The 23662-nt window shown below is 41.9% G+C and overlaps 1 protein-coding gene across 1 annotated transcript in view; it reads right to left on the reverse strand.

Annotated features, from left to right (window-relative positions):
• MYH15 (myosin heavy chain 15) overlaps positions 1-23662 on the reverse strand; it is a 90018-nt gene that overhangs the window by 17364 nt on the left and 48992 nt on the right. Inside the window, exons 25-34 of the mRNA XM_083438200.1 lie at positions 22689-22931; positions 21768-21944; positions 21011-21156; positions 19930-20020; positions 16962-17351; positions 10574-10700; positions 8429-8547; positions 7839-8035; positions 5066-5415; positions 2347-2471 (exon numbers count right to left, since the gene is read on the reverse strand). Of these exons, the coding sequence (XP_083294326.1) occupies positions 2347-2471; positions 5066-5415; positions 7839-8035; positions 8429-8547; positions 10574-10700; positions 16962-17351; positions 19930-20020; positions 21011-21156; positions 21768-21944; positions 22689-22931 (1965 nt within the window). The remainder of the gene's footprint in view (positions 1-2346; positions 2472-5065; positions 5416-7838; positions 8036-8428; positions 8548-10573; positions 10701-16961; positions 17352-19929; positions 20021-21010; positions 21157-21767; positions 21945-22688; positions 22932-23662) is intronic.

A 23662-nucleotide genomic window follows, 5' to 3' on the forward strand; every position in this document is an offset into this window, starting at 1 on the left:
ACACCACAAGCTGATACATTCTGACCAATCAGCTAGAGTATATTCGCAACATATATTATATATAAAAATATAATATATCGATCATCTATCTATCTATCATGCTTAGCTATTCAAAGCAGTGGGATGAAACATGCTGTTCCTCTGCTCTGATAGCAACACCTTTTTATTTGGAGGGGAAATCCCTGCAAAGTACAAAACAGCCTGCAAGATGAAAAAAGAAAGAAAATATTTTGATAAAAATTAAATAGCTTAAGCTAAATCTTATTTTCAAGTATTCCAAACATTTCTAACAGATGAAGAAATGGAACTTTAAAAAAACTAATTATGTGTTTTAAGGTTAATTCATGAAAATGCCCTTGGTGATGTTAAATTATTCCACAATATAAACAAATCATGTTCTAGTGCACTGAACAAACCTCCAGATATCACAGCAAATGCAGGTGCCAGGTGGGGAAGCCAAAATGTTTCAGGCGCTCATGAGAATAACTGATGGCTTTTAAGAATATATTCACTCTAGCTTCATAAAAATAAAAATGATTTGGGGGGTATATTAGCTTTTCCAGTCCTCACATTATCCTGATGGCATTGGCTGTATCGCAGTAGATATGAGTAACCATTTTTCCTCCCTCCAAAAACACTCCTGGGAATGAGGCTGATGGATGACTGTAGTTAGCTTGAAACAGTGGCCAGGCATAAAAGAAAATTAAAAGAAAGGAGAAGAGAAATCCTAGGCTCTTATTTCAAGGTAAGCCCCTACTGTCCCCAAAAGGTGCTAGAATTTTGCCTGCATCAAGAGTCCTCAAATATTCAATCTCATCCTACTTGTGTAGGGAACCAATGATCTCATGAAAGTCTTGGGGGTACATTCAGCGTATCTTTTTTTAAATTCCATGACTGAGATTCTCATCTCTTTTTAATTAACAGCAGGAGAAGTTAAGTTAATTCTGATTGGGAACATGGTATCAGGGGGAGAAAGATTTAACCGTTCCACCAGCCCCATTCTGTTTTCCCAGTGAAATTGGCCCCTCATGCCACTTATCTAAGGCCAACCAGCAGCATTCAACAGTGTTTTGTTTTGTTTTAAGGGGGGATTTCCAGCAGGCAAATGGCGGGGAGTGGAGATCAAGGTCCCTACATCTGCTCTAAAAAGAGAAAGAGAATCCCAGTTATGAGATTCATATAATTTGATCCTCAAGATCACTTGATTCTCTAGACTGTGTCTGGAAACCAGGAATGGTCAGCACCATCGAGCTACAAAACCTTCACACTTATGGAGAACGTGCTGTACAGCCTCACATTACATCCAGATAGGTCCATTTGCATATTGCATTAAAATCCAAATGAGAGATGTGATATGAAATGTAGAATCCCTCTTTCTTACATATGTGTTTGTTTATTATTGTTTTAAAAAGATTTTTTTATTGTTCCTAATGTATTGTGCATGTGTGTGTATCTATCTATCATCTATCTATCTATGTATCTATCATCTATCTATCTATTTATCTATCTAACTATACTATCTATATCTTAATTGCATTGTGCAGGCACAGATAAATAAAACAACACTTGAACATGTTTTGGCAGGGTCACCAGGGACCAGAACCTTGCTTTGGGGTACTGCTGCCTACAAGCCATTACTTGTCCATCCCTGTGCAGGGGAATAGTCTTTGTTGATGGAGCACTCTGTACAGACTTGTAGTGCTGGCTCATCACCATATGATGGGGCTAGGGCGCCTGTGGTGCTCAAAATGTTATGGGACTACAATTCCCATCATCCATGGCCATTGACCATGTTGACTGGGGACAAAGGAACTCGGGATTGGGCAATATCTGGAGGGCTGTGATTTTCCCATCGCTGCCCCAGAACATGCCCAACATGGCTGTTTATTACAGGGTAAAATAGGTAATGTTGGAAAAGCTACCTTCAGGGAAACTTGTCTGCCATTCCTGATACACCCAAGGATTTCTAGAATCCATAGCTCAAATGTCTAATCTGACTGTGTTTGTTCCCCAAAACATTTTTTAAACTCACACTAAATTCAAATGGAAACTTCAAATAATGAAAGTTGAAATCTTTTGAAAAGTATACTGCAACAGCACTTTTACATAGCCTACCCTAGGATCCCTACGTAAAGAGAAGGGGAGGAAGAAATCTAAGAAACAATAATATTCCATATAATAACTACTACATCATTTTACCACACTATGCACATGAAGCGAATGTTTTCCCCGCCTATGCACATGAAGCGAATCTTGCTTATCCTTTGTTTCCTCTGTTTTTCTTTTGGGTGGAAAACTGACAGCGACTCTAGAAACCTCATTTCTTGTTCCAAACCTTTGTCTTACCTCAGCTTCTTCCAGGGCTAGCTGGACTTCCGATTTTTCTTGTTCAATCTGCTTCTTCATCTTCTCCACCTCATGAAGGTTCTTGTTTCCTTCACTGATCTGGTCAGTTAGATCTGAAATCTCCTCTATTTTATTTTATTTTTTTAAAAAAAGAAAGACCAAAGTGTCAGAAAGTCCTGAATGCACCAAGTTATCTCTTCACAATGGCAATTTAATTTTTCCTATCTTGGATTTTTGCTAAAAACTTAGAAATTTATGTTTATCTATTTATTTAAAAATTGGTGGGTGCGTGCCATATAGAACCATCAAATTTATTAAACAGGCTTATGGAGAAATGAAATCTATCGACTGCATCTGAAGATCACATAGGTTAAAACACATTCATTGCCCTGCTTTTGTGAGGGAATATTTATATGATTTATTTTTTTTACAGATAATGTATTCTGTATGTACTTACTCTGAGGCTTATTTTTGCTTTGTGATGTGTGTATTGGTAGAGTGTATGCATGCTCTAGGCCTAGTTGGCCAAAGAAATATGAAATATTTCTTATATTTATGATTTTTTTTTAATGATAAATAAAAAGTGATAATGATAACAATACAACCAGTCCTCTAGAACTGGGTTTTGATCTCCTTCCTCTATGGTTCCCAGTTCCTGAAAACAAGGTGAAAACTCTTATTTGACACAGCTGAAATCAGGGAAAGCTACATGGCTACATTTTCATCCTGACAGAACTGCTTGGAGCAAACATTGATTGGTTGGCTCCAGCTCTGGCAGTTCTGTTCACAGTTGCAGACAAAACAGGATGCATGCCAATCGACTGGAGCAGGGTAATTGCGGTGCCAATCTTTAAAAGGGGGCTTAGAAATGATCCAGCCAATTCCTGCCAGTAAGTCTTCTTAGTACATTATAAGCTAAACACTTATACAATAAATGAATTGACTAGATAGAAGCACAAGGTATATTATTTAATGAAGCAGCTGGCTTTAGACAAGGACAGTGTATCTTATCTCATTGCTCTCTACTACCCCATTCAGTTGAGAAGTATATTCAAACAAGGGCCAATTGACCTGAAATCTGCTCTTGCCACAGTGGCCTGTGAAATTTAGTGGGATAAACGGACAGTTACCAGTACTCCACTCCAGGTGGGATAAATGGCCACCTTACCACTTCATCCAGTACTTATCAGGGACTCAGACAGGGGTGCACACTGGGACCAATTATTTTAAAAATGTGTTTATTAAGTTCCAGTCTCTCCTTTTGCAGTTGTCGATTCTTATCCTCCTGATTTTGTTATATTTTGGCAATAATGTCTTGCTCTCAAAAACTCTGCTTAGTCCGGAAAGGCTGTTGCAAATCTTGTTAAGCTCATTATATTAATGAATGGCTTGTAATTATCATTAAGATAGATTCTATCTGGCAGAGGGCGAAAGATCCTCCAAGCTCAGTTCAAACGGCTTCCTTAAAGTTGGGGAATATTTTGAACAATCACATGCTATTTTATTATAAAATGGTCAATATGCAATCGTTATTAAAGAACATATTCTGTGGAAGGACAAAATATTGAATATATTGTGTCAAAGTGTTTCAGTTTAGTATATAAAACAGCATTAACATGGGTCATAGAAGAGGCAATGAGAAGACATTCAGGTTTACTTATGCACATCTATGTCCCATCCACATGTAAAGCATGGCTTGATATCTTATTGGATATTGAAATGGGCTCATGGGTGAGAACAGTTGTGCCTTCCATCCTACACTGCCTCACATTCTAATGTTCCATCACTTCAGGACCTTTTCTCCCCAGCCCACTTAACTTCTGCTATTGGGAGATAAGAGAGGCACATGCACATTTTCAGCTCTTTTCACCTGTACACCCCTCTTTCTATTAAAACAAGACCGCTTACCCATGACTGTCTATGTGAATGGGGCAGGCAAATGAACAGCATGGCCACATCTAGTTTGGCCCCTAGCTATAAGCAATCTGCAGAGGTGGTAGGGGTCTTTAAGTTCGGATACGATTAGTTCATGCCCCTAGATTATTTTAGACTTTGCAGGAGAGTTGTCCAAGTCCCATTTTATAGGGACAATATGATACTAAGCCCATACATTATTGGTAGCCTTGCTGTAGGAGAAGAAATAGGCAACCGCGGTGTTATTCCTATTCATTCCTCACTCCCATTCATCATCGCTATCATATCTGGTCACCACCCTCTCAGCCACCAAGGAAAATTAAGGTTGCCCATGCCTGCTTCAAGTGAACCACTTCATATGCTTCGGAATACCGGTTGCTGAAAGCCTCAGGGAAGGATAGTGCTGCAGTGCTCGAGTCCTGCTTGTGGACTTCCCACAGGCAACTGGTTGGTCACTTTGAGAACAGGATGCTGGAATAAATGGGCCATTGACCTCATTTTATGTTCTTACGATTACATCTATGTTGCCAGTCTTTGAAATAGCAGGAGGATCTGATACTAGTTGGTCTCACTGGAAAAAATCTAGGCTCTTAGACTAATGACATCTGGCCCCAATATATCTCTCAGTCCTCAGAGCAAAAATATTTTATGATGTAGAGACTGTTTCCTTGCCTTGTTTGTCTCGCGCAATGGTGAAGCTAAACCGCTAGGACTCATGAGCTCTCTTTCTTTCACCATCTGGCTTCCCTCTCCACTCTCCGATTCAACTCGCTTGACTGTCCCACATCTAAAGTGCGGGACTTACCTTGGAGATTCTTGTTTTCCCTCTTTAAGGTCTCCAGATTGTCCATGCTCTCTTCGTACGCATTCTTCAGCTTAAATAATTCCGTGCTGAGGCTTCGGGCTTCCTTCTGGGCACCTTCAAGCTCTGCTTGGGACTCCTCATACTTTTGTTTCCACTCATTAAGGATCCTGTCAAAATTGCGCTGCTTCTTGTCCAAGGACCCCGCTGCTGCATTGGACTTTTCCAGATCAATCATCATGTCCTCCAGCTCATTCTGCAACCTGTGCTTTGTCTTCTCCAGAGAAGAGCATTTGGCATTGGCCGCCTCGATGGCTTCCTCAGCCTCTTGGAGACGAGCTGCCAACTTTTTCCTAACAGAACAGGTACATGGTAAAACGACCCACAGTGAAAAGGCTCTTAATATTACCAAATCAAAACAGCGTGAATTTCCCTTTCTGGCGTTGTTATTTGATACATTTAAGCAGCCAGAGTGGTTTACAATTTAAAATAGCAGCTTACAGCTTAAGATGCATGATATAAAAGGGGAAAGGAAGGGGGTGTAAAGGATGAAAATAAGCAAATTTGTTTCCATATTTCATGTTTCCTTTCTTTATTATTGAGCATTCTTATATACCGCTTTGTGTAAAACAGGATAACCACCTCCAAGTAGTGTACATTGAAACCAAGAGTACCAATAGGGACCAGACACATGCACACACAAGATAAAGAATACAGTTAAAACCCACCAATAAAATAAAATCATGTTACATTATGAAGCTACATTGTGAAACTGCTAGAGACAGTTCTGGGTCAAGAGGAATCAGATGGCCATTGGCCCTAGCCAAGCCAACAGAGGGGGTCTTTCTGTCTCATCTGTGCCTCTCAGGCAGCCAAGAGGAATGAAAACTGGTAAGACATTTCAAGGAAGGGAGGAGCCAAAGGGCAAGCTGATGGAGAGGGTTTTGCTGTCTCATCTCTGCCTCCAATGCAGCCAAGCAGAAGAAGAATTGATGAGACGTTTCTGGGAAGAGAGGAGCCAAATACCAGTTGGGCCTAACTACCCTTCAAAAGGACCTCACACTTCAGCAGGAGTGTGTGCCACAGATCAGGAAAGGTGCCATGAGGATGTCACCTTGGTTAATGAGCAGAGTTAAGGAAACTATTCGAGGCAAGAAGGCTTCCTTCCAAAAATAAATGGAAGCCTTGTCCAAATGAAGAGAACAAAAAGGATCACAAATTTTGGTGAAACAAAGTGCAAGTGGACAGTTGGGGATGCTAAAACATTGGGCACATTGCTAAAAACATTGAATTTGACAACATAAAGATCTTTAAATAAATTTGAAGTGGAAGACTGTCTAAGGAGGCAGGTGAACCCTTGGATGACAAGGGAATCAAAGGTGTGCTAAAGGAGGATTAAGAGAGAAAATGAAATAATTCTTCGCATCTGTCGTCACAATGGAAGATATAGGGTGATCCCAATGCCTAAACTAACTTTTGCTGGAAAGGAGTCTGAGGAACTGAGGTGGATAGTGGTGATGAGGGATGAAGCTCTTGGTCTAACAGACAAAATAGAAACTGACAAATTACCAGCTCCAGATGGCATCCACCTGAAAGTTTCCAAAGAACTCAAAGGTGAACTTGATGATCTTCAACCTCCATACCTGATGACTGGAAAGTAGTCAATGTAACATTATTTTTTTTAAGGGATCTGGGGGGATCCTGGAAATTGCAGGCCTGATAGCTTAATGTGTGCCCTGGGAAAACTGGTGGAAAGTAAAGTGAAAGATAAAATAACCAAAAACAGCCAGCATGGCTTCTGGAGTATCAACAAGTGCATAGGTAGAGGCAATCCAGTTGATATAGTGCACTTGGACTTTAAAAAAACTTTCAACAAGGTAACTCACCCAAGATTCCCGAGTCAAAAAATAAGATCCTCTTGTAGATCAGGGATTGGTTAAGCAGCAGGCGAGTAGGAATAAATGGGCAGATGGGGGACTCCAGTTTCTACATTTCTCCAAGAATCAATATTGGGACATGTGCTTTTCAACTTGTTCATAATCAGTCTAGAGTTAGGAGAAAGTGGTAAAGTGGCCTGGTTTGCTGGTGACATGAAATTGCTTAGGGTCATTAAAACAAGAAGAGACCATGAAGAGCTCCACAAGGACCTCTCCAAAATGAGTGAATGGGTGGTAAAATGGTAAATGAAACTTCATGGACATCTGAAAAATAGCAGTGACAGGGCAAGGGGAAAATGTCTAGAGACAGAGTTCTTTAACTGGGGCACCACACGGAGCCACCAGTCTTACCACTCAAGTCAGGGATGCCTTAGATCAGCCTTTCTTAACCTGTGGGTCCCCAGATGTTGTTGGACTACAATTCCCATCACCCCTAGCTAGCAAGGCCAGAGCTCAGGGTTGATGGGAGTTGTAGTCCAACAATATCTGGGGACCCACAGGTTGAGAACCGATGCCTTAGATGAGTTTCTCAAGTAATGAGCAGGCTCACATTGGTTTTCCTGATCATCCTGGATTACTGACATGATTGCAACAGGAAGCCATAAGAAATAAGACGTTGATATGCCTGGATTGTAATTTATAATTGCATCTGATATGGATGCTTTAGCTGAGGTTCCTGCATTGCGGGGGGTTGGAATAAATGACCTTTGGGTCCCTTCCAGCTCTAAGATTCTATGATCTCACTGCATGGAACTGCATGCAGTCTGTGACCTAGAATGTAACAGTTTAAAACAAGAATACATGTGGAAATGTAGGATGGCATCTCTTGTATATCTTACTTGGCATCTTCTAGCTCCTCAGTCCTTTGAATAGCATCGGTTTCATATTTAGTTCTCCACTGTGCCACTTCTGCATTCCCCTTGGAGAGTGCCCTCTGAAGCTCTGCCTTGGCTTCTTGCTCCTCCTCAAATTGCTCCCGCAGGAGGTCACAGTCATGGCGGGCAGCTTGCAAAGCATGGGCGAGGGCATTCTTTGACTGTAGGAGAGATGGGGGTTGTAGTCAGCACATCCAGCTGTGGACAAAGCAGCTACTACAAGCACTGAAACTCGTTCTGATGGTGGGTTCGCCACCTGGAAATTTTCCCTTTTCCAAACTCCCTACTCCTATTTCTTCCATCACACTGTCTCAATCCTTAATAGCAACCACAGCATTTCCCAGTCATACTGCGACTATTGTATCCCCAGCACCCTGTATTTCACTGATATCTGCAGACTGAGGCACATCCTCGGCTTATGCACTTAAGTGCCATTCCACTGCACTTACTTGAGCGCATGCGGTTCCATACCTGCTTAAGGGCAATACCTTAAAACCGAGTCGTCGTTTCAAGCGGAGTCAGAATCATGTTGGGAGCCTCAATCAAAGCCTTACCTTGCTCTCTTCCTCCAGCTGCCTTTTAAGCTCTTCTATTTGTTGAGTGAAAGACAACTTCCCTCGGGAAAGTTGGTTTATAAGCGATTCTTTCTCTTCCAGCTGTCTTGTAAATTCACCTGCCGGAGGGGTAGCACAAAAAAAAGATGATGAGCATCAGCTTTCCATGACAAGGGAGGAGGAGGGCAAGGAGAAGATATTCCCAGGAGTTCTGAATAATTGAAAGTAACCTGTGACCCTTTTGCCCTTCAGGCATACAGGGGTGGTTTGATGAGGTAGATTGGGGATTTTGTGGCATTGGACATAATTAGCTACGTCCACATTTTGCCTATGCCAGCATGACAGGAGACATCCTAAGAAGTCCTCTGGACCCAGCCAAAGGAACTGGGGAAACTGTAGTATTTGATGATGGACTTGAAACATGCATGGGAGAGTCCCACTGATCACAATATTAAAGTGCTCATATGCTATGCTGCACACTCTACTGTAACTTGCTCTATGCAGGGCTGCCATTGAAAACCATTAAGAAACTTCATTTGGTGCAGAATGCTGCTGCTAAAATCTTGGCTTCTGGGGTCATGTGATTCCCCCTTATTCTGTCAACTCCCAGTCAATCTTCTAGGGCCGTTTACTGTGCAGTCACTGTACCCCCTGTGCTGAGTCTTTAATCTGTGTTCACATGACTTTATCCCAAATGCATCCTGTACTTTGTTATAAAATACTACTGTTTGATGTGTTGTTCTCAAACCAGCTTCATGCCGACCGGAGTCTTTAAGCCATTCCTAATTCATCCCTAGCCAAGGGGTGAACACCTTTGCATAGGGTACAAACATCCCAGCCCCTCAATGTCTCCTAGTGTTTACACAAACAGAAATGAATCAGAAGCTAATGATGCATTCAGGTGGGGGGCAGGGGGGAGCTGGAAATGCACCAGAAAAACAATAATGTGAACACATGATTCAAGGTGCTGGTTATTAGCTATAACAACCTAAGCAGCTTGGGATCTAGCTTCTCCTGTGTGAATCTGGCTGTCCTTTGACTAGCTAGCACACCCATCTTCCCTGCCTTTGCCTTCTAAGGCAAGGGTAGAAACAACATGCAAGAGGGCATTTTCTATTGTGACACCCCATGTGCAGAAGTAACTTCCTCTTGATTTGTGACGCACCCCACACTCCAGCAACTGAAAACATTTCTTTTTTTCAAACCAAGTTTTGTCTCCTCTGTTGCTGCTTGTTAGTGCTGTTCTTTGCATTTTTGCTTCTTGCCATGTTGTTAGCTTTCTCAATTTGTGTTTTAATGATTGGGTCACTGTTGTTTTCATGTTTGCTTTTTATTTGTAAGCCACTTTGAGTGAGTCATGTCTGAACATGCCCAGGAATCTAATAAAATGATATCATCCCGTCAGGAAAAAGAAGTTGCCAATTGGGAAAAGATCACAGAAAGCTGTTATTGCAAGCTGAACCGGAATGAGTCCTTGGTGGGCAATGAATGGAGTGTTGTGGAAAGACAAGTGCATTTTGCATCAGGAAAACTTCTACTGAGCATCCAGCATAAATCAACAGCAGCAGCAAAGGTTGGGAGTCAATGTGATAAATGTTGTATAGCCATGAAGCTGGTTCTCCCTCCCTTCCCATGTTTCATCATGTGGACAGGTATATAAGGAGAGGACAGAAAACTAGATGGAAAGGAAGAAGCAATTGACCAGCAGATGAAAGGGATCTGTTCTTATGTAGGGGAAAGGGAGAAGAAAGAGACATGAGTTCCTCATGAAAATATTGCACATGTGCAATTATGTGGGGATGTGCAGATCAGTGTATTTCTGATATACATATTTCTGATAAGTTTTAAAAAGAACAAAAAGTATGAAATTTAAAAATGTGTGTGCACCATATTTCTGGCAAATCTTTATGTATATTTTGTGTGTGTGTGTGTGTGTGGAGTATAAAATTTCTCACAAAATTTGGAGAAATACAGTATGATAATTGCACTTTATTCCACACAGTGGTTCAGTGAGTGCAAATCAGATTGTTCTGCAACCACATAAAGATGCGGACTGAATTAAATCTTCAAGCATCCCTCCTTACTCATATAAGGTGTTGCCATGCCCACACTTCCTGTGGCTATAATAATGTTTGCCCAACCTACCATTTTCAGTTTGCAGCTTCCCTTTTTGGGCAGTGAGGTCATTCACCACACGAGTCATCTCGTCCACTTTAGTTTTTGCCTCATTGAGATGGTCTTCCAGAGTACGACAGAGTTTTTCTGCATTTGCCTAATGTGGTTAGAACAAAGGTAATCAAACACCATCCCAATCAAAGTGCATTGCTCATCTCATCTGTCCCATAAAAAGACCAATATCTGACAATTAAGAAAGATCATGACAATCTTTTTCTATGTAACAGAAAGATAAAATGTGGCATATGCCAATTAGTCTAGAAACTCAGGAGGCAAAACATAAACCATCCAACATTAGGGCCACAATTTCTGTGCAAAGTGTAAAATTTGGTTTACAAAATTTGCAAAAATGAAAAGGGCCCACCAACAATTATAATTAGAAAAAGAGCAATAGCTGCAATGATATATTTTTAAAAGTATTTTTATATGCATATACCAAAGATTCAGTTTACTGGAAGGAATAATAAAAACAGATTCCTTTAAAATAATTAATTGTGTCCAACAGTTTTGAAGTACAGTAAGACTTACATAATCTTGCACACAAGACTTCGACAACCTTTTGTCTTTATCACATACATACTCACCAGTTTGCTTCAGCTATATTATATATTTTGACAACAAGAAGAACATTATTTTCTGTTGTTAATATCTTACTGGAGTCATACAAAAGCAAACACACTGAGCTACTATATGATTGTTGTTTGCACTGAGAGTCTTGTGGCACCTTAAAGATGGATAAATTTATTATGACATAAACTTTTGTGGACCAGAGTTCACTCCATCAGCTGCAGTGTTCCCTGTAGGCCACAAAAGCTTATGCCATATGAAATTTGTTAGTGCTCAAGGTGCTACAAAAATCTTTGTCGTTTTTGCTACAAAAGACTAGCACAGCTACTTCTCTAGTAGAAATCGTTACATGACAGTGTGTGGCAAATGGAAGGGAATCAATCATGTAATTAATAACAGCTCTGAATTATTGAACTGAATTGATGCGAAAGAAAAAAGTTCACACTGAAAATTACACATCTGTGAGCCATAAACACATCCTTCTTAAGAGATTCCTTAAGAGTTGCTTGGGAGTTAAATATCCCCAGAGGAGTATTATTCAATTGTTCTGTATATCATTTATAAAACCTACACATGATGAGAGCTTTCCAAAGATCATAATGTGGAAAAAAACATACTCCACCTTCATTCCCCCTCCTGCCAAAATCAGAAAGTATACTAGTTTAGCATTCTGTATGAGAATAGTGTGAGCTGCAAAGCCATCATAAATATATCAGAATATCTATGAATTATTAGAGGATGCAAAAGCTTGCATGCTATTTGGTGATATTTTTGTTGGCCTAATAAATATATTGCCCTAATATGGATTTTGACATTTATTAATAGCGATGCACTATGGTTTGCCAAAAAGCTAGTACCAAGAACGACTTAAGGAGTTTTAGAAATGATTACAGGATGATATATGGAGAAAAATTTGGAAACCCCAGTGTCTGATTCAACATGGTGAATATCCTAGAGTTGTAAGGCATAGTAAGATGAGCGAAAGTAAATACAGTGGAACCTCGGGTTGCGGATGTAATCCGTGACAGAGGCACGTCCGCAACCTGCAGCATTCGCATCCTGAAGTGCCGCGTCTGCGCAGGCACCGGTGCGATTTGGCACTTCTGCGCATAGCACAATTTAGCGCTTCTGCGCATGTGCGAGCAGCAAAACCCGGAAGTAACCCAATCTGGTACTTCCAGGTTTCCTGCGGTCCGCAACCCGAAAACACGTAACCTGAAGCGTCCATAACATGAGGTATGACTGTATATAATTAATTTAAGAAGTTAAAATGGACACTTGAAGGCTAAGAAGTTAGGCAAGCATGATTCTCAGAGAAGGCGGGCACTCAAGGGAGAAACTTATTGTTATGAGTTTGTGGTGGGATCAGACTCCCCTAAAAGGGTTCAAATTTCAGCAAATCCTTAAATTCCTGGAATGAGCAAAGGTTGGAAATAATGCTGGCCAGCTTCCTCATGAGGTAACCACTTGATAATGGCTGAGTCTTTAACCCAACCAAAGGTACCAGATGGATCATCTGGAGATTCAATGCCAGACAGCCAAATGGGTGAAGCCCCTCCCCAGGCTCTGATTTTAGTTAATAGGACAAAAAGCTAGTGTTAGTTTTTTAAGGATGGCAGTTAGTAATGATGTACTGGCAAAACTGTGAAGGGAAACAGAGAACACGGCTGATTTCTGTTTTAGATCCAAGGCTGTGGGAGAAGCAAGAGACTCTCTTGTAGTGTAATGCTTGGAACCTCTTCATTGTAGTCTCCAGTACTATATATGTGTAAATAAACCATATATCATAAAAACCCCTTCATGGATCACTGCCTTGCCGTGGCGAAGGGGCTTGAAGAACTCAGAGAAGCTATGAACTATGCCGAGCAGGGCACCCAAGATGAACAGGTCATAGTGGAGAGTTTTGACCAAACGTGATCCACCTGGAGTAGGAATCGGCAAGCCACTCCAGTATCCCTGCCAAGAAAACTCCATGGACAAAGACAACAGGTATATAAAAGTTATGACGCTGGAAGATGAGCCCCTCAGGTCGGAAGGCGTCCAACATGCTACTGGGGAAGAGCGGAGGACAAGTACAAGTAGATCCAGAGCTGATGAAGCGGCTGGGCCAAAGCCGAAAGGACGCTCAGTTGCGGATATGCATGGAAGCGAAAGGAAAGTCCAATGCTGTAAAGAAAAATATTGCATAGGAACCTGGAATGTAAGAACCATGAACCTGGGTAAGTTGGATGTGGTCAAAAATGAGATGGCAAGAATAAACATTGACATCTTGGGCATCAGTGAACTAAAATGGACGGGAATGGGCGAATTCAGTTCGGATGACTATCATATCTACTACTGTGGGCAAGAAACCCGTAAAAGAAATGGAGTGGCCCTCATAGTCAACAAAAGAGTGGCAAAAGCTGTACTGGGATGCAATCTCAAAAATGATAGAATGATCTCGATACGAATCCAAGGCAGACCTTTTAACATCACAGTAATCCAAGTTTATGCACCAACTACTGGTGCTGAAGAAACTGAAATTGACCAATTCTATGAAGACTTACAACAGTTTATAGAAGTGACACCAAAGAAGGATGTTCTTCTCATTATAGGGGATTGGAATGCTAAAGTAGGGAATCAAGAGATAAAAGGAACAACTGGCAAATTTGGTCTTGGAATTCAAAACGAAGCAGGGCAAAGGCTAATAGAGTTCTGTCAAGAGAACAAGCTGGTCATCACAAACACTCTTTTCCAACAACACAAGAGACGACTCTACACATGGACATCACCAGATGGGCAGCATCGAAATCAGATTGATTATATTCTCTGCAGCCAAAGATGGAGAAGCTCTATACAGTCAGCAAAAACAAGACCTGGAGCTGACTGTGGCTCAGATCATCAGCTTCTTATAGCAAAATTCAAGCTCAAACTGAAGAAAGTAGGAAAAACCACTGGGCCGGTAAGATACAATCTAAACCAAATCCCTTATGAATACACAGTGGAAGTGAGGAACAGGTTTAAGGATTTAGAATTGCTGGACAGAGTGCCTGAAGAACTATGGATGGAGGCTCGAAACATTATACAGGAGGCAGCAACGAAAACCATCCCAATGAAAAGGAAATGCAAGAAAGCAAAGTGGCTGTCCAATGAGGCCTTACAAATAGCGGAGGAGAGAAGGCAAGCAAAATGCGAGGGAGATAGAGAAAGATACAGGAAATTGAATGCAGAATTCCAAAAAATAGCAAGGAGAGACAAGAAGGCCTTCTTAAATGAGCAATGCAAAGAAATAGAGGAAAACAACAGAATGGGAAGAACCAGAGATCTGTTCAAGAAAATTGGAGATATGAAAGGAACATTTCGTTCAAAGATTACCATAATAAAGGACAAAAGTGGTAAGGACCTAACAGAAGCAGAAGACATCAAGAAGAGGTGGCAAGAATACACAGAAGAATTATACGAGAAAGATATGGATGTCTCGTACACCCCAGGTAGTGTGGTTGCTGACCTTGAGCCAGACATCCTGGAGAGTGAAGTCAAATGGGCCTTAGAAAGCATTGCAAATAACAAGGCCAGTGGAAGTGATGGTATTCCAGCTGAACTATTTAAAATTTTAAAAGATGATGCTGTTAAGGTGCTACACTCAATATGCCAGCAAGTTTGGAAAACTCAGCAGTGGCCAGAAGATTGGAGAAGGTCAGTCTACATCCCAATCCCAAAGAAGGGCAGTGCTAAAGAATGCTCCAACTACCGCACAATTGCACTCATTTCACACGCTAGCAAGGTTATGCTTAAAATTCTTCAAGGAAGGCTCAAGCAGTATGTGGACCGAGAACTCCCAGAAGTGCAAGCTGGATTTAGAAGAGGCAGGGGAACCAGAGACCAAATTGCAAACATGCGCTGGATTATGGAGAAAGCTAGAGAGTTCCAGAAAGACATCTACTTCTGCTTCATTGACTATGCAAAAGCCTTTGACTGTGTCGATCACAGCAAACTATGGCAAGTTCTTAAAGAAATGGGAGTGCCTGATCACCTCATCTGTCTCCTGAGAAATCTCTATGTGGGACAAGAAGCTACAGTTAGAACTGGATATGGAACAACTGATTGGTTCAAAATTGGGAAAGGAGTACGACAAGGCTGTATTTTGTCTCCCTCCTTATTTAACTTATATGCAGAATTCATCATGCGAAAGGCTGGGCTGGATGAATCGCTAGCCGGAATTAAGATTGCTGGAAGAAATATCAACAACCTCAGATATGCAGATGACACAACCTTGATGGCAGAAAGTGAGGAGGAATTAAAAAACCTTTTATTGAGGGTGAAAGAGGAGAGCACAAAATATGGTCTGAAGCTCAACATCAAAAAAACGAAGATCATGGCCACTGGTCCCATCACCTCCTGGCAAATAGAAGGGGAGGAAATGGAGGCAGTGAGAGATTTTACTTTCTTGGGTTCCATGATCACTGCAGATGGTGACAGCAGCCACGAAATTAAGAGACGCCTGCTTCTAGGGAGGAAAGCAATGGCAAACCTAGATAGCATTCTAAAAAGTAGAGACATCACCTTGCCAACAAAGGTCCGTATAGTAAAAGCTATGGTTTTCCCAGCAGTGATGTATGGAAGTGAGAGCTGGACCATAAAGAAGGCTGATCGCCGAAGAATTGACGCTTTTGAATTATGGTGCTGGAGGAGACTCTTGAGAGTCCCATGGACTGCAAGAAGATCAAACGCATCCATTCTTAAGGAAATCAGCCCTGAGTGCTCACTGGAAGGACAGATCGTGAAGCTGAGGCTCCAATACTTTGGCCACCTCATGAGAAGAGAAGACTCACTGGAAAAGACCTTGATGTTGGGAAAGATGGAGGGCACAAGGAGAAGGGGACGACAGAGGACGAGATGGTTAGACAGTGTTCTCGAAGCTACAAACATGAATCTGACCAAACTGCGGGTGGCAGTGGAAGACAGAAGTGCCTGGCGTGCTCTGGTCCATGGGGTCACGAAGAGTCGGACACGACTGAACGACTAAACAACAACAATCATAAAAACACTGCAGTGTCTGTTGTGCCTCATTTCCAAAAGGAAACACAAACCCTTGGTAAGTGCCTGGACCCCTGGAATCTCACACTGCTCAGTGATTGGTGTGGGGTATAACAATATTTTGTCATTGCATCTCCACACACACTATACTTCCTCTCTTACTCCTTCCCGTGATTCTCAATTGCCTGCTTTACATTTGAAAATTCTTGGATTGAAAGGTTTCCCCTTCTGAGAGCAAAAGGTTCTTCTGCTTGTATCTGGGAGTTACTGATCCCCCTGGCTACAACTCCCCTCTCCCCCCAGCAGCCCCCTGAAAAGCTGTTCCAGCAGATCAAGAGACCCTCCAGTGTGTGACTGATACATAAGGTGACGCAGGAGGGCTCAGCCAGGAAAGAAAATCAATGACATCCCCACATGAACAGAGAGATTTTTGGATCCAACCATTTGTTATATTTTGCTCCATTGTCTAACCACTTGGCATTTCTGTGTGGCCTTTTCTATATGCATACCTGATGTATTGCATGAACATTGTTTGCAGCTATTCAAAGAATGCAACTCCCCTAAGAAATGAGTGAATGTGACTAACTTGGCTCTATTCATTTCAGCGGGCCTACTCCCAGCAGAACTTGGCTGGACAAAGCCTCCTATTTTTGATTCACTGATCAGACTTTGTGGAACTGAATGGTTTTAGTTTTGGTTGTAGCTAATCCAGGTCAGCTTGAAAAACCCCTATCTCCATCCGGTCTGTCTTCACAGTAAACCCCAGAGGCTTTACCTTTCCCTTGATCACTTGCTCCATAGTGGAAGACAGATCGTCCACTTCCAACTTCAGCTCACTCTTCTCTTTCTCCAGCTTTTGTTTGACCCGCTGCAGGTTGTCTGCTTGTTCCCCAAGCTCCGCCATGCTGTCTGCATGCTTCTTCCTGAGTGTAGCTGCGGTTGCCTCGTAGTGCAGCGTGGCCTCTTCAAGGTCCCGCCGCAGCTTCAGAAACTCGGCCTCCCGCTTCTTGTTCATCTCCAGCTGTGCCGCAGTGGCGCCCCCAGCCTCTTCCAGCCGCTCACTCAGCTCTTCCAGCTCTCGGGCCAGGTCTGATCTTTGCTTCTCCACTTTTGCGCGGGCAGCTCGTTCTGCTTCTAGCTCTTCCTCAAGTTCCTCTATGCGGGCCTATCAGACAGAGAAGCATGTGAGCATAACAGCACAGCCCTAGATACCACAGTGCCTCCATCTTAAGACATTGGAAGTAACCTTTGTGGTAACTCTGAACCCTCAAATTCAGAGTGTTCTCTCACTCTGAATTTGGGTCAGAACTTTAAATCACGAATTACAACTCGGATAGATGTTTTTAATCATCTGGGGAAATGTTCTCTGCCATCTTTCCAAGACATCAGACACCCAGGCTGCAGTCCTACTTACACTTACCTCCATTGCCCACTGGGAACAACTTCCAACTAATATTGTGCAGGATTGCTCCAACAGTATGGCAAAATAGACATTTTTCAAAGCAAGATAATATCAGAAGTGGAGTATTCCCTTACAAAAAGTGTCCCCTGCCACTTTAAAATTGTGAGTAGGGGGTGAAATATAGGGTAACAGCAAGCATTTGTGGTCCCTTTCCGTAATTCACCTCTGTACTAGAACTGTCAAAACTGGTTAGTCACACATTCTGCCTCTGGGCAGCAAGCAAGTTGCAGAATTATTAATGCCACATCCCACCCCCTCCAGAGGGAAGAAAGAGCAACTTTGGCAGCTGCAAAACCAAGGAGGTCATAGAACCTCCATAGATCAGCAGCCAAAGGGACTGTTTTTATTCTTGACAGAGTTTCTTACTTCTGTGCAAACTTTGTTGCCAGTGTTAACACATCGCTGCAATTCACATTGTCTTCCTCTGAGGTGTATTCTGTTCTTTTACTGACTCACAAGCCCCTAGGTGCTTGTAACCAAGGACAATACAGTCAGAGGCGAATGTTCCCTTTCCATTAAGGATATACTGCCTAGAAGCCAATTTCCCTGCTTCCATCCCTTTCTTCTTAAATATCTTTCCTTCAAATGTGTCTCTTATTATCTTTCCCAACCACCAACTCAACAAGGCACCTTCTGTTATTAGGATTCTTGTTGCTCAAGAACGGAATTTCATTTAAGCCTGCTTGTGATCAATGGTTTCACCCTCAAAATCCAGCACAACAAGCCCTGTGAAGACGTTCAGTGAACACACGCTGAGAAGGGGAGAAAGCAGGCTCGTGCCCACTCTCAGCCTATAGACTAGGGATGGGAAATCTGAGGACCTCCAGATAACGTTTGGCCACAACTCTCCTCATCCCCAAGCCTGACTATGAACTGGGGTAATAGAAGTTAGAATCTAACAATATCTGGAAGGACCTAGGGTGCACATCCTTGCTCTACATGTTCACTTGAAGGTCTGAAAAGAGCCAATATGCATAAACAATGCACACACATAGCATCCACAATGCATCCACAGAGCATCTTACAAATTTTATTTTCTGTGTTTGTGTAGATTTGGTTTAAATTGTTTAACCTTTTCTGAGCCTTCAAAATAGGTTAATAAATCGAAAAATAGAAAAAGCCAAACCATATGCCCAAAAATATTTCTCCTCCTCCTCATTCTTTACTAACCTGGCTCTTCACATGACACGTAACAAAGTTATAAAATTTGCTAGTTTTTTAATCCTCATGAAAATTCATCAGAATATTGTTGTGCATTTCTCTGAATTAAACCCATTCTTGTATGCAGTTTTGACTGACCTACATCTTTTGCAAGGATTCCCCTAATAGAATGAATTGTTGTGTTTTATTTTCACTAATATATTCATGTTTATGGGCACTTTCACCTAATAAGACACATTTTTGTAAACACTGTTTGGTTGAAGAATTTCATCACAAAATTCAGAGAAGTGTGAATTTTGAAGGCTGGCTGTGCTTCTGTTCTCATTCTGCTTGGGAATATGCAAATTAGGTAGGTCCACCTTTCAATGCACAGTTAATTTAATTTCTCCACCATCTATAGTCAATGGCTGTTGGTTCTGGTAGCTAAGTGATAGCTACAAGTTTGGTGGTATTAGGCCACTGAATACCAGATGCTGGGAAGGAGGAGGCCAAACAATGGGAGAAAGCTGTCACCTTCAATCCCTGCTTTCAAGATTTCCCAGAGCTGTCCACTTTGGAAAACAGGGTGATGAATGAGATGGATGTCTAACCAGGCAGAATTAGACTGATCCCTGTATTGTATAAATATAAGTTTGTAGGGAAGTAAAAAGAAATTACACAAGAAATATGTAACTGTGCGGTATAAAGTAATGGATAGACAAAGTAGAGTGAGATTAATTGGAAGTCAGTTTTAAATTTCTTTTCTATAAATTTTATAATTGTGTTCAATACCAGGAGTATATATGAGAATAATTATATTAATCTTCTTATATCTTATAGTGTGGTGGTTTGTTTGATTTTTCTGTTTTTTGTTGTTGTTTTATTGTAATTTTTTTTACTTGTATGTATGTCTGCTTTTCATAAATGTATTTATTTTAAATTAATAAAGGTATATTTAAAAAGAGAGAGAGAGGTAGATGTCTAATCTGATCCAGTAGAGCTTTTCTTGTGACCTTAAAAGATTTCTAATAAGCTGGAATTCAGATCAAATGGGATGACAACCTGTACAAAGCCCAAGGCTTTCTTACAATACAATGTCCAGTATATCCAGTACTGAGAGAAACTGAGCAGGAATAATTACCTGAAGCTCTTTTATCTTCTTTTGGAGCTGCATCACTATGGCCTGCTCATCCTCAATCTTGGAGCTCATCTGACTGATTTCAAATTCTTTCCTATTAACGCAATAGATTGGGTTTGAGTACAATGGAGTAATTATTTGGTTGCTTTTAAGCAGGAATGCCATCTCAGAACAAACAATTGCTATAGCCCTGTTCAGGTGTTTGCATAGAGCAGCACATGCATGCATGACTAACCTCCTCTCCCCCTTGCAGGTGTTCATGTGTATAGCAGCACACGTGAAGTCTTCTCCTCAAACACGCAGAATTCCAGGTTGGATGGAAGACCAGCCACCACTGTACATTCATGCTGAATGCAAGGATGCCAAGGACAGGGCTAGCAGTCAGCACACACTGCGAAAGGGGGACTGGCTACTTAGTTTGGCTCCATTCCTTACCCATCTGATGCTCCATACAGGAGCTATAATGCCTGAATATGACTCATTCCTGCTACGTTTCAAGGTCCTTAGGAAATTGCTGCCTGCAAATCTGCAATCTAAGTAACACAGAGATCTGGTACCTGTTAGAACTCTGTTGGAGGGAAAAGCTGGTTAAGTGAACTACATTTTGATCTGCCTGCCAAAGCCCAATCTGCTATGACGTGGAGCACAAAACCATACCAGATGGAAGGAAGAAAAGCAGACTGGAGCATGGGGAGTTAAATCTGGCTGGCTGCCCTCCACTTGGAGGTAGCAAATTTGGTCTACCTTTCTATTTTCTATGCTGTTACTGTTTTATGGAACTGTCTCACTAGGCAACCCTATTTCTAGTTGTGGTGTGTGTGTGCGTGTGTGTGTATAGCAGGCCTACAGAACCTTTGACCCATCAAGCTAAACACACCCACCAGTCACATATGGCAACTCACCAGGGACTAAACAAACCTCCTGTTTTTGGCTGCTTTCCTGGGACTGAAAATATAGTGGCACTGCAAGATATTATTGTTACTCACTTCTTGCGTTTTACACAGAGTACAAAGCATCATAGGGCAGTGAATGTTTTACAGTATAAAAACAGCCTCTGCTGCTAAGAAATCTAACGCCAACTTACTTCTTTAACTTTTCATCCAACTGCAGCTTATCATTTTCCAAGTCCATGACACTTTCTTGAGTCAGCTTCAAGTCACCCTCCAGTTTGCGTTTGGCTCTTTCCAGATCCATCCTCACTTTCTTTTCTTGTTCAAGAGAGCCCTCGAGCTACAGAAATGAAAAGGGACAGATATAGGAGAAAATAGCCACTCAACTTTTCAAGTTCTTGGCAGACCACAGACATTTGGCAGCATTTTCAGGTATTGTAAGCCGTACTGAAGTTTAGAGAAACCGAGTCCTCTTTTTATTGATGTATACTGACTGACCTCTTTCCCCATAAAGAACATGCTGAACAAAATACTAGAAAGGGGTGTGGCACTACCTCCCTCTCCCCACCATTCATAGGAACATATGAAGATACCATACTGAGTCAGACCACTGATCTATCTAGCTCCAAACTGTCAACACTGACTGAGTCTGTTGGTGACTCTCCAGAGCTCCAGACAGGAGTCTTTTTCCAGCTCTACCTGGAGACCCAGGGATTATACTTTGGTGTGCTCTACCACTGAGCTATGCCCCCGCCCATTGCACCTCTATGTGAAACTTGGAATGCAAATGAATTCCTTACATTTACCTTCCATTCAGAAATTGAACAACAGATTGACTTTCATTGTCACCTATTTCAATAATAGGTCCAACATTTATAACAGGACAGTCAAAGCCACTTGAATGCCCAACCCCCAAACAACCTAGGTGAACGAACAGCAGCGCAAACATACATCATCAACTTGCTGCTCCAGTTTCACTTTAGCCTTGCTCAGTGTGTTGACTTTGTCCTCCTCTGCTTGCAGGTCATCCAAGGCCTGCTGGTGAGCTTCCTGCAATGACTTCTTTTCCTTCGTCAGCTTGCTGATGGTCTCATCAAGTGCTGCCATTTCTTCTGTCAGATTTTTAACCTGTTGGGGGAAGGAAGACATAGGCCAGAAGTTTTTGCAAAGAAATCTTAGCTCAAAGGTTTCTCTTCCCTGCCTGCGCTGTGGTTGAAGTGTACCGAGTGCTGTGTATGAATGTGGGACTGATTCCCACAAATAATTTTTCATCCATGCAAGTGATGCTCGGCTTTCTTGGATATCTGCTCATGTGAACTGAATTCCAGATATCAGGTGGGGAAGGAAGGAAAGCAAGTAGCATACATCAGGTGTCTAATGTGGTACTGTTCAATTCCCAGTTCTTAAAACATGAAAATCCGGGCACCAAATATAGGGCCAGAAACAACTTGCACAACAACTTTCTAGTCTAAGGGACATGATGTAGCCACCTTGTGAAAGGTAAGCAGGTCCGGGTCTAGTCAGTACCTAAAAGGAGATCTCTTGGGAACCACATGTACACTGTCTTGAGTTCCATTATGAGAGAAAGACAAACTATAAATATATTAAATAGACCAGGCAGAAGGTTGCTGATAGCAAGATCACAGATCTCCTGGTTCATAAATTGCATCAGTCTTTCAAAGAATCCCTAGACTGTTCCCATGGGCAAAAATATAGCTGTCTTCTTATTAGCCTGACATAGTACGGGCAGAGCATGTAGCCAGATCTTTTCCCAGCCAAGAGTTTTGGAAAATTATAGACTTGCATATTGATCACTGCCTTAAAACTGCTCTGAGGGTGGATTTTTTTTTAATGGCCAAGTATTAAAGCTACCTTATTTTCAGTGGCATGTTTTTCTTTCTCCACTTTTGCCAGTGTTATTTCAAGGTCATCAATGTCCTTCTTCAGCTCAGAGCATTCATCTTCCAGCTTCCTCTTCTTGGATGTCAGCTCAGAGTTCATCTCCTCTTCATCTTCCACCCGCTCAGTCAGCTCTTTGACTTTGGCCTCCAGCTGGATCTTAGATTTAATCAGCAAGTCACATCGTTCTTCTGCATCTGCCAGGGTGTCTTGCTCCTGTCAGGATTTGCAAGGGACTGCGTTAGTGGCTAGGGAGAAAACGTACGTAGCAAACGGCTTCTCATCCACAAATTTTCTCTCTCTTGAGGATGCGTGTGCTCTCACACATTGCGAGATTGATATATCAATCTTATGCACAGACGAACGATCAGATATGAACAGCTTGGGAGATAATTGACATTAATTGTTCAGCGCATTAATTCTGGGCGCCTTCATAACCCTGTAGATAGATAACAGGCCTGAATGACTGGTATTCATTTCTGCCCCCTCAGCAAATGCACCCATTATGAGTCCTCTTGGTAAAGGTTAACAATGAAACACACCATTGGAAGATAATGTAACAGCTGAGCAGAGACTATACAGTGGGATTACATCTGTGGCAATCCAGATGTTGTTAGGCTACAGTTCCCATCAGACCCAGTCAGCATGGCCAATGGTCTGGCATGATGGACACTACAGTCCCATAACTTGTGAAGAGCCACAGATTCCCCATCTCGGCTATGCAGCAAAATAAGAGATGTTGGGCCAAGATAGGACCCATATCACTGCCTCTATCAACCCTGCAAGTGACAGAAAGGTTCTTCTGAACATAATTGTTTTCCCTAACCCCCTGAAAGAGCCAAAGGATTGCTAAGCAAGCCTTCTGAGGCAAGACGTTCCTGCTGGTGAAAAAGGCCTGCTTTAAATAACAACAACAACATCTCTGCGGATACGTAGACATGAATGAA

Source organism: Podarcis tiliguerta, assembly GCF_965153285.1.
Source record: "Podarcis tiliguerta genome assembly, chromosome: 4".
Classification (NCBI taxonomy): Eukaryota; Metazoa; Chordata; class Lepidosauria; order Squamata; family Lacertidae; genus Podarcis; species Podarcis tiliguerta.